The 12,394-nt window shown below is 42.0% G+C and overlaps 1 protein-coding gene across 7 annotated transcripts in view; it reads right to left on the reverse strand.

The window, feature by feature from the left end:
- SENP1 (SUMO specific peptidase 1) overlaps window positions 1–12,394 on the reverse strand; it is a 62,043-nt gene that overhangs the window by 19,972 nt on the left and 29,677 nt on the right. For 6 of the 7 annotated variants that reach the window (XM_075851911.1, XM_075851912.1, XM_075851909.1 and 3 more), the window contains 3 exons: window positions 7,837–7,974; window positions 5,955–6,086; window positions 704–907 (listed from right to left, as the gene is read on the reverse strand). In XM_075851911.1, the coding sequence (XP_075708026.1) occupies window positions 704–907; window positions 5,955–6,086; window positions 7,837–7,974 (474 nt within the window). Of the gene's footprint in view, window position 1; window positions 908–5,954; window positions 6,087–7,836; window positions 7,975–12,394 lie in introns of those variants that run through there. The other variant, XM_075851914.1, reaches the window with a different exon arrangement.

Consider the following 12,394-nt stretch of genomic DNA (forward strand, 5'->3'; position numbering starts at 1 on the left):
TCTTTTGATACAATACTCTGCTCCAATTCCCACATCACTAGTGTTGTAGTTAAGCCAAGTTCAGATGTAGCAGATTTTTGGTGCAGATTCACAGCACAAATCCGCAGCAAAGTACAGTACAATACAGGTGTATGGGGTTTTCAAAAACTCATCCACATAGAGCAGAATAAAATCCTCATGGCATTGAGGTCACACTGCGTATTTTTAAATCCGCAGCATGTCAATGCGGTCTCAAGATTTTTTTTACACATTTTGCAATGCATAGGGTGAAATCTGCATCAAAATCTGCATGTAAGACATGCAGATTTGCTTAAAAACCGGCGACAAAAAGTCTGCGGCGTGTGGACCAAACATAGGGCCTGGAGAGAGGAATGATAACTCTCCTGCTCCACCTGATAAGTATAAGCAAGAACTATAAGTGGCATTAAAATTGAAACCTAGAAAAAAATAAAATAATTAAGTATAAAAGCTAAATATTTAAAATAGCTTGTTCAGTCATTAAAAAATAAGGTTAATGTGGAATTTCACATACAAGATTTGCCCAACTTATACTTCAACAAATCCATCACTACAAATTGGAAATTATATTGCATTTGTGGACGTTTATTGGTCAACCCCCTTACTGTAGCTTTCTAAAATGGACAACTTTCTAATTTTTAAAAAGGAAAAGGGTGTTTGTGAAGAAGAACAATGTATGCCTTACAGCCAAGCACCAATGTACTCCAAGGTGAACCGGCACTAACAAGACATCCACATTAAAAACATCCACTTTCTTTGTCCATCGCTTCACTGCCTGAAACCCAGCAGATTTTAACTTTGGGAAAAAAAATGTGTTGAATGCATGAACTTTTGGCAAGCCTTTCCGTTTACTTCTTTCCATCAGAAGATTCATATAGTAGTTTATTATCTGTTTAGAAAAACAAGAAATACATAGTGTAACAGCCCAACAAAAAAAATAATCTCAAATGCAGCATTTGAAAAGATCAAAACATTGTGATATTGTCAAACTATACAAGTTATTTGATATTTATATTGCAAAAATAGTGTTCATGTACATCCACAGCGATCTAAAACTTCAGTAGTGACTGAGGTACCTAAGGGGGTTAGGCTGGATTCACACGAGCATGTAGTTCCCTGCCTTGCTGTGGAACTACTGTCCCGTACTGAAAACATGATTACAGTACGGGACAGTTGTCCTGCAGCGAGGTAGGGACTCCTAGCATCGTACATAACTATGATGCTAGGAGCCCGGCTCCCTGCAGTGTGTTCGATCCGGGACTTGCGGCTGAAATACGTTCCGTCCATTACGGACGTAACATGCTGGTGTGAACCCAGCCTTAGAGAAGAGGCATCCTTGTCAAACAGTCTGATAAAAAGAAAAAAAAAAGGAGAATAATGTACATGTACCTTAAAGAAACACTAAGCATAGAATATGCACGCGCGCGCACACACACACACACACACACACACAAAGTCAGCAATTCCTCCTTTAAAGGTTATGAACAACCTTGAAAGGCAAATTTACTTTATTTAATTTTTGAGTTTTCATTTATGAACTTAGATGTGATAGTTTACAGGTGGATCCTGTGTGTCAGAGACCCAAAGGGAAAGGGCATATGAGACCTCCTGGGACAACAGAAGGTGACCATCTCCGTTGAGGGAGACTGTTCCATGTTAGTGATTCGTAAGGTGTTTCAGACCGCTTTGATAAAACGGTCTAAAGTATGTGACAATTTAGAGGATGTCTCCTAGTCCAGTTGCGAATTGGATCTGAGGTTTCACCTTAGGATAAAAATTCCCTATAGAAGGGGGAAGAAGCAGCAGACTGCTCTCGTGGAGGAGAAGTAGCGGAGACTAACAAGATAGGAAATACAGATTGTGGGCGAGTAGCAGATCTGACCTATTTTGGAGGCCTGCCAAGTGAGGATGATGTGGCTTGAGTGTCGAGAGGGCCGGTCGGGTAGGCAGACTAAGATGCCAAATCATGGACTGGGTGAAATTAGGGAGGTTAACAGCCCGTGAAAAGGGAATGGGCCTATTCCGGTTCGACATTTTCAGCACTAGGCGTGAGCAATACCGGGGTGGCTAAGATTGTGGGGTGGCCACAAATGATTGTCTTGAAGGTCAGCATGCATCGCTCAGAGGAGAAAGTTGCCGACATGAAAACTTATGGTCACATGTGGAGAAAGCATAGTGAGTTACATAAGGTACCTGTTCGGAGGATTCTCCTCTGGTTTCTAATATGGCAATATAGGGTTCACCAGGTCCCACTGTAAAAACTGAGTAAAACTGGTAACGGAGTCCACTCAAATACTGCAATATGACAATTCTAATAAGGGAGAAGAGGGTATAATTGCCGCCTGGGGATACCTAGGTATATGGCTCCCTGCTGTAATTACACTGGCTTAGAGAATGGAGAAAAGGCCTGAGGGAAAAAAAAATAAAAGGGGTTTCCAAACGAATGTGGGACCCTACCCATTTCCAGTGAGTTTTGCGCAATTCTACCAAACAGCCGCAAAGCTCAATAAGAGGTCCTGTGAGCTTTGTCCCCGGCTCATTAGTGAGTGAGAGCATGCACACCGGCGCTCCATTCTCGTGGACCACTTACGGGGACTTTCAGTCCCCCGTTCTCACCATTTGGGGTCCCAGCAGTCGGACCACCAGTGCTCAGACATGTATCCCCCATCCTGTGGATAGGGGATATATGTGTTTGTGGGAAAACCCCAGTAAAGTGTTTTTTTAAAGATCCAAATTCATGATAGGAATTCTTAAAATCACAGGGTCCGCAAGGACTGATATCCATTTATTATCCATCAACACCACTTGCTGTAGAAAGTAGATGGCAACAATGGATTGCTACAATTCAGTCAGATGATTGGAATGATATTTTGGAGTCCCATCTTAATGTTTCCCCCTCTGCAAATAATAAAATGATCCAGTAATGTATAATACACCAAGCCTATTTAACCCCGGTTAGGATATTCAAAATGGGACGATTACCTTCTTCGGACTGTTTGAGATGCCATGCTCCAGAGGCAGATTTTTGGCATATGATCTGGTCTTGTACCCTCATTAGGGATTTTTGGAAAAACATACTATCCCTGTTATACTCCTTATTACATGTCAGCATCCCTTTATGTCCTAAGTTATGTTTGTTTGTTTGTTTGTTTGTTATATTGGATGGGGAGGCCTGGAATCACCATACTAGAATTTTTTTTGAAGAGAAATTCTCTAGCACGAAAAACTATAGCACAACATTGGATGAATGATCGACTACCCTCTATTGGTCATTGGAAGGGATTGGTAAATACTGTAATACCTTTCGAGAAGGTTGTATATCTGAATCGTGGTTGTAGTACTAGTTTTCTAAAGTTTGGTATATTTGGAACAACTCCCCTTTAACAGTTAACCCCTCTGCTGCTTCACCAGCTGGCGTGATGTAGTAACATAGGTGACCCGCATTTTTTTGTGCATCTCCTTGAACTTGCTGTGCTTGATTTGTTGGATGCTCGTGGGAGACATAGGTCCCAGGTTGTTTGTTTTCTCTTATTTATGTTCAAGCTTTAGGTCGTCCTTATTGTACTGGTCATACATACTTCAATGTACACTACTCTATGCACCATTGTCTTTAGAATCCTGTATTCATGGAATATTCTGTGTTCTCATTGCTTGATTTTATGTATACACTACCGTTCAAAAGTTTGTGGTCACCCAGACAATTTTGTGGTTTCCATGAAAAATCACACTTATATTTATCAAATGAGTTGCAAAATGACTAGAAAATATAGTCAAGACATTGACAAGGTTAGAAATAATGATTTTTTATTTGAAATAATAACTTTCTCCTTCAAACTTTGCTTTCGTCAAAGAATGCTCCATTTGCAGCAATTACAGCATTGCAGACCTTTGGCATTCTAACTGTTAATTTGCTGAGGTAATCGGGAGAAATTTCACCCCATGCTTCCAGAAGCCCCTCCCACAAGTTGGATTGGCTTGATGGGCACTTCTTGCGTACCATACGGTCAAGCTGCTCCCACAACAGCTCTATGGGGTTGAGATCTGGTGACTGCGCTGGCCACTCCATTAGAGCTGCCTGCTTCTTCCCTAAATAGTTATTGCATAATTTGGACGTGTGCTTTGGGTCATTGTCCTGTTGTAGGATGAAATTGGCTCCAATCAAGCGCTGTCCACAGGGTATGGCATGGCATTGCAAAATGGAGTGATAGCCTTCCTTATTCAAAATCCCTTTTACCTTGTACAAATCTCCCACTTTACCAGCACCAAAGCAACCCCAGACCATCACATTACCTCCACCATGCTTGTCAGATGGCGTCAGGCACTCTTCCAGCATCTTTTCAGTTGTTCTGCGTCTCACAAATGTTCTTCTGTGTGATCCAAACACCTCAAACTTCGATTCGTCTGTCCAGAACACTTTTTTCCAATCTTCCTCTGTCCAATGTCTGTGTGCTTTTGCCCATATTAATCTTTTCCTTTTATTAGCCAGTCTCAGATATGGCTTTTTCTTTGCCACTCTGCCCTGAAGGCCAGCATCCCGGAGTCGCCTCTTCACTGTAGACATTGACACTGGCGTTTTGCGGGTACTATTTAATGAAGCTGCCAGTTGAGGACCTGTGAGGCGTCTATTTCTCAAACTAGAGACTCTAATGTACTTGTCTTGTTGCTCAGTTGTGCAGCGGGGCCTCCCACTTCTCTTTCTACTCTGGTTAGAGCCTGTTTGTGCTGTCCTCTGAAGGAAGTAGTACACACCGTTGTAGAAAATCTTCCGTTTCTTGGCAATTTCTCGCAAGAACAAGAATAGACTGTCGAGTTTCATATGAAATCTCTCTTTTTCTAGTCCTTTTGAGAGTTTAATCGAACCCACAAATGTAATGCTCCAGATTCTCAACTAGCTCAACGGAAGGTTCGTTTTATAGCTCAAGTGTTTTCTAATCATCCATTAGCCTTCTAACACAGTTAGCAAACACAATGTAGCATTAGAACACTGGAGTGATGGTTGCTGGAAATGGGCCTCTATACACCTATGTAGATATTGCATTAAAAACCAGACGTTTGCAGCTAGAATAGTCATTTAGCACATTAACAATGTATAGAGTGTATTTCTGATTAATTTAATGTTATCTTCATTGAAAAAAACTGTGCTTTTCTTTCAAAAATAAGTAAATTTCTAAGTGACCCTAAACTTTTGAACGGTCGTGTATATATACACTTATTTGTTCCAATGTGATGTATCTTACAGTTAATGATGTGTGACTGATTTTATACTGGTTACTGCAACAGTTCTTAATAAAACGAGTTTAAAAAAAAATAAAAAATAAAAAAAGGATCCGAATTCATACTCTTATCAATGCAATTTGTGCAAGGCTAAATTCAGGACAGCCCCTGTGCCAGTGATTGACCTTTCATCTGTCTCTCCATTACTAGGACTAAAAGAACAAAGGAGACCTTTTCAAAAAGGTAGTGCACAGGTTTCAGGATAAATTAGGCGCAACTTATGGCTCATGCACAGAATTGTAATATTTGCTACCTGCAGAAAGCAAAATGCTACTTATAGAAGTACAACATAAATGTTATTAACTACTATTATTACTACCATTCTACTCATCTTCTATGCATAATTTACACCCGGCCACAAATACGAATGGTTCTCTTACATGGGCTGTGTAAACGTGCTCCGATCAACGAGACAACTTGTTGATCGGCGTTCGTTTGCTCCTTTCATAAGGAGAAAAGGAGCAATGTATGGGGACTGGTTACTACAATTGCTCGTCTCCATACATTTCTATCATGTCGGCAGCACATCTTCCTGTTTACACGGACTGTGAACGCACGCTTGCCCGATAATTGGCCCATGTAAAAGGGCCTTCGGTTATTTCAAGCAGGCCTACACACCAAGACTATAAAGAAAAAATAACAAAAAGAAATTAATAACTCACCTCATCATTGAGCCAGTTTAGACTATTAAGGGTCATAATATCCTTACGAGTTATTGTCAAGCGGAATGCTTCATTTAGAAGTTGATCCTGGCTGCCACCATAAAGAGCATGCTTAATTTCTCTCTCCATTTCCTTTATTTAAAAACATAAAAAAAATAATTAGCTGCAACACAAAACCTGGATTTTTGTACTACCTATGAAATCCCCCACTTGTTGAATTAATTGGTAGGATACAGCACCATAGGTATAGGCCCTTGCTACTAGGAGACTGACACGAAGTAGGAAAGAATCTTGGCTATGCTGAGGCAGGCCATACCTTTCCAGACACTGGGGCTTAGGCCCTGTTCACATTTGTGTTGGAGGCTCTAAGGGGCCTCAGTCACAAATCCGGCAGCGATTACCGGAAACAATAGCGCAGCAGTCCGCCCTATTGTTTCCGGTAAATCCACGGACACCCCGACGGTACCCATTGAAGTCAATGAAGCGGTGTCCGAGTGGCAACGGAAAAGTTGCTTCTGGTTTTCCCTTGTTCTGCTCTTCTGACTGTGCAGAACATGCTACTTTTTACCAGGCTTTTTTTTTCCCCCTTATGTGAACAGCAAAGTGTATTCCCCATCTAAATCAATTGGAAACAGTTTGCAGGCTTATTTCAATTGTACAGGGTGGGCCATTTATATGGATACACCTAAATAAAATGGGAATGGTTGGGGATATTAACTTCCTGTTTGTGGCACATTAGTATATGGGAGGGGGGAAACTTTTCAAGCTGGGTGTTGACCATGGTGGCCATTTTGAAGTCGGCCATTTTGTATCCAACTTTAGTTTTTTCAATGGGAAGAGGGCCATGTGACACAAACTTACCAAGAATTTCACATGAAAAACAATGGTGTGCTTGGTTTTAACGTTACTTTATTCTTTCATGAGTTATTTACAAGTTTCTGACCACTTATAAAATGTGTTCAAAGTGCTGCCCATTGTGTTGGATTGTCAATGCAACCCTCTTCTCCCACTCTTCACACACTGATAGCAACACCGCAGAAGAAATGCCTCCCGATCTGACCCCCTTAGACTTTTATCATGGGGGTCATCTGAAGGCAATTGTCTATGCTGTGAAGATACGAGATGTGCAGCAACAAACTACGGATACTGGAAGCCTGTGCTAGCATTTCTTCTGCATTGTTGCTATCAGTGTGTGAAGAGTGGGAGAAGAGGGTTTTTCTTGTGAAATTCTCGATAAGTTTGATGTGTCACATGACCCTCTTCCCATTGAAAAAACTAAAGTTGGATACAAAATGGCCGACTTCAAAATGGCCGCCATGGTCAACACCCAGCTTGAAAAGTTTCCCCCCTCCCATATACTAATGTGCCACAAACAGGAAGCTAATATCACCAACCATTCCCATTTTATTTAGGTGTATCCATATAAATGGCCCACCCTGTATTTTGGAGCAAAAAAAAAAAAAGTATTTTATGCTCCGAAATCAGCCTTAAAATAAACTGTGTGAACATACCCTGAGGGAAGTGCAGTGCAGAGGACGTCCTGATTTCCTTGGACCCGCAGGAAGTTGACTATGCTGGCAGTCCAGTCTAGAAAACCCACCTGCAGCTAAGAATAAACAAAACTAAAAAAAAAAAAAAAAAGCAGCAGCAGCCATGAGGATCCGGATGTATCTGCCACCAATGCACACTAAACTGAAAATTGATTGAGCCAATGTCTGTGGGAATGGTATAACTTGCTTGCCTGTGCAGAGCAAAGACTCTTTCCTACTTTGTGTTGGCCTCCTAGTGGCAAGATCCTATACCCATAGTATGGTGTCCCCCAATGATATTAATGAGAAAAGTGATTCTCCTATCATAAAATGTATACAAGAAAATAAACAACCGGTGTTAGCGCTGGGAATTCCTGCTCCTCCTGGACAGATTCCGTTTTCCTTGGAAGTAAGGTAACAGGAATTTCCTTTTCAGTGGGTACACGAAGATTTAATTCTACAGCATCATGTACAGAACGTTCCTGCAGTCTCTATATAAAAAAGAGAAAAACAAATTTTAAAGTACAGGTTCACCTGCAGTGAAATGACACGTCACATTGGCTGTTTTAGAAAAAGTCTGTCTGCTACGCCAATTGCAGAACACAGAACCTCCCCTATCGTTTTATTGATGGAGGCATTGGCAACAATGAAGAATAGATTGTGTCTGTGCTCTATTATTGTTGTATGTGCATTTCCGTTTACAAACGCAGGTTAAGACTGGAGGAATTTTGAGCCTTAAAGCGATACTCCAGAAGAAAAAACCCACACACACAACCACCTTGTTATGCCTAGTGCAGTGCATGACTTATCTTTAGTGTTCTTTAAATCTCTGAATAGCGCAATACCCCAAGGCTCTCCACTAGGCATTAAACAATGTTACATTCTCACACCTCAACGTACAGTTACACCTCAGTGGTATTTTGTCGACGTACAGTTACGTTAAGGTGATAGCGTGTACCCATCATCCAGGTGCTGGCTATACTTAAATAGGCTCTGTCACCAGGCTTTGCAACCCCTATCTCCTATTGCAGCAGATCGGCGCTGCAATCTAGATAAGAGTAACATTTAGTTTTTTGGTTTTTTTTTTAAAAACGAGCATTTTTGGCCACGTTATGACCATTTTTATATTTATCCAAATTAGGCTTTCTTAAGTACAACTGGGCGTGTTTAAAGTTATGTACAAGTGGGCGTGTATTGTGTGCGTACATCTGGGCGTTTTTACTTCTTTTACTAGCTGGGCGTTGTGAATAGAAGTGTATGATGCCGACGAATCAGCATCATCCACTTCTCTTCACAACGCCCAGCTTCTGGCAGTGCACAGACACACAGCGTGTTCTCGAGAGATCACGCTGTGACGTCACTTCCTGCCCCAGGTCCTGCATAGTGTCGGACGAGCGAGGACACATCGGCACCAGAGGCTACATTTGATTCTGCAGCAGCATCAGCGTTTGCAGGTAAGTCGATGCAGCTATTTACCTGCAAACGCTGATGCTGCTGCAGAATCAACTGTAGCCTCTGGTGCCGATGTGTCCTCGCTCGTCCGACACTATGCAGGACCTGGGGCAGGAAGTGACGTCACAGCGTGATCTCTCGAGAACACGCTGTGTGTCTGTGCACTGCCAGAAGCTGGGTGTTAACGGAGAAGTGGATGATGCTGATTCGTCAGCATCATACACTTCTATTCACAACGCCCAGCTAGTAAAATAAGTAAAAACACCCCGATGTACATACACAATACACGCCCACTTGTACATAACTTTAAACACGCCCAGTTGTACTTAAGCCTCATTTGCATAAATATAAAAATGGTCATAACTTGGCCAAAAATGCTCGTTTTAAAAAAAAAAAAAAACACGTTACTCTTATCTACATTGCAGCGCCGATCTGCTGCAATAGGAGATAGGGGTTGCAAAATCTGGTGACAGAGCCTCTTTAACTTCAATCCTGTTTATACATCTCTCCATCAGCACCCCTTAACGACATTTTACTAACTATAACGTCTCTGTCAAGGACATAACGCAATCCAATGTATGTACATTGGAGCATTAAGCGGTCAGTGTCTAAAGATATGGTGACCGAGTAAAGATGGCTTTTTTTGGTCGGTAACCTATCACTTTACCACAGGGTACAGTGATACGGTGGGGATTAGTGCGGTCTAGAACAGCACTGATCCCTGCCATGTCACTACCACTGGTCGGTCTGTATAGACCAACCAATTGCAGTCATGGCAATCATGGCGGGTGTTTCAAACACTGCACCAGTTCTGCCCGGTTCATTCCGGTTAGGAACTGTGAGCAGAGCTGGCGTACTACCGCCTGTGAGCCATACTTAGGCTTCATTCACATCTGCGTCAGGGTTCCGTTCCGATGTTTCGTCTGAGCTTAGACTACGCTATCCATCCTGTCAAAACGACGGAACCCTTGCTCAACGAAGACAAACTGAAACCACTGGCACCGGATCGGTCACCAGTGAAATCAATGGTGATGAAAACGGAAACCTTTGGTTTCAGTTTGTGTCAGTCAGGGCTCCGTTCCGACGGAACGGAGCCCTGTCGCAGATGTGAACATAACCTTACCCTTGCTGAGGGCCTTCTGTGCTGCGATAGTCCTCTTCTGCATCCTGCATTGAATAGTCATCCTCATCAACTGTGCTGATTTTTTTTTATTTTTAGAGCAGCAGAACTAGATCTGTCCCTAATTTTTCCTGTCCCGGTCCCAAATACCGCCCTCCCCGTGTACCTCCTGTGGCCGTTGAGCACTGATCAGTGACCGCCACTGATCAGCAAACGTGCAAAAAAATGTTTTTACATAGGTTTTTTTTTTTCATTTTTCTGCTAGCACCATATCAGTGTGCACGCCCTGCATCCTCTGAGCTCTGATCAGTGACCACCATCACTTATCGGCATCTGCGCAAATTTTTTGGCCTATTTTTACTGCACCATCTTCCTGTGTGCGAAGTCTATAACCAGCCTCAGGGGTATTATTTTTTTAAAATATAAAACTGTAAACAAAAATATATATATATAGCAACAAATCCAAAATACAAGACAGCACTCCAAGTTCAGTGAAAAATAGGATTACTTTAATCACCCCTTGCGACGTTTCAGCCTCAAGCTTGAGAAAAGCCCCATTGAGTAGGGCTGAAACGTCGCAAGAGGTGATTAAAGTGATCCTATTTTTCACTGAACTTGGAGTGCTGTCTTGTATTTTGGATTTGTTGCTGGCTATTTGGGACACTGGTCGTGTGTCTGAACAAGAACCTGTGCACCCGATACTGAAGAAAACTGTGCTGCTTCATATATATATATATTCATATATATTCATATAGTTAAAAAAAATATAAATATAGAATAGTTAGGTGTAGCTAGTACCTGTATAGTTAGGACATTAGGGTAGCGGACGTTTAGGTTAGCAGACATCAGTTTTGCAATGAAAAAAATTACATAGCATTTTGGGAAATTTTAGCTATTCACTTTCTATAGAGGTACAGTAGTCTTCATTCGCTAGAGTATAATTTTTATTCTAGTTTTTTTAGCACGAATATATAGCGTTGCAGTTTTAGCGACAGTGACAGACGCAGTTTTTTTTAAGTTAAATATTGGCGTAATTTATTTTTACTGAAGTTTGTTCAGTAAATTATTTTTTCAAAAACACTTTTCCTTTTTTTTTTTTTTTTATTAGTCAGCAATTTTGAAATATATGCGTAAAAGCACAACACACACAACCCCTTGTGTAAAAATAAAGTCAGTGTTACACATGTTCAAGCACTACACACCCCCCTAATAAAAATGTCCTAATCATCCAAAAGGGTCTATTCAGCAGAGGAGGCGTACGCCATCCTGGCCTCCGACACCGATTCAGTCAGCGAGGGAGAAGAGGAATTTGCACCATATATCTTGTCATCATCCAGTCATGAGAAACGTGCAGATCAGGCAATACTGAAGTGCAGATGTTTTGTACAACACCCCAATTTACCGAATGGAAATGCCCCGGACACGCTTTGAAACTATTCTTACATTTTTGCCTTATAATGATCAAGCACAGTGCCCGCCCGTGATGACCCCACATATGACCGCCTATTCAAAATCAGGCCAGTCAATTTCTGCACCAAATTTCAAGAAGCTTACACCCCTAAGAAAAATATTGCAATAGTTTCCGTGTACATTTTAAGGGGAGGCCAAAATTCTGCCAATTTCTGCCCTGTAGGAGTGCGAGGTATGGGATAAAAATCTGTAAACTGTGCGAGAGTAGCTCAGGGTACACCTACAGGTTTCGGATTTACGAAGGACTCCAGGATTGAACCCCCAGAAATGTCCCCCTATCCTGGGAGTTAGTGGGAAAATAGTGTGGGATTTAATGCACCCACTGCTGAACCAGGGTTACCACCTTTACATGGATAACTTATAAACCAACATCCCATTATTTAAATGCCTCTCCACCAGAAATACTGCAGCATGCGGCCCAGCGAGCAAGAACCAGAGATGCCTCCCTAGCATACTGCTTGGCCAACGTGTCAGAAGGGGTAAGAGAAGGGCGCTATGCAGTGAGAACATGTTGTTAGTCAAGTATAAGGACAAGAGGGATGTCCACAATACACATGACGGCAGCACTCCTGTTCCTGTACGAGGTAGCACTACAATGACCCCCAAGACAGACAGCATTGTGGGCGATAATAGAGTACACAGGAGGGGTTGATCTCTCAGATCAAGGGCTCAAGCTGTATAGTGCCATGCGAAAAACAAGGTTGGGGTCCAAATAGGTGGCTGTGCACATGGTACAGATGGCATTGTAGAACGCTCACGTGCTATTCCAATGAACAGGCCGGACCGGGTCATTCCTTAATTTTAACCCCTTCCCGACATTTGACGTATCCATACGCCAAAGTCGGGTAGGGGGGAGTATGGAACGGCTC

The sequence above is a fragment of the Rhinoderma darwinii genome, chromosome 2, assembly GCF_050947455.1.
Source record: "Rhinoderma darwinii isolate aRhiDar2 chromosome 2, aRhiDar2.hap1, whole genome shotgun sequence".
Lineage (NCBI taxonomy): Eukaryota > Metazoa > Chordata > Amphibia > Anura > Rhinodermatidae > Rhinoderma > Rhinoderma darwinii.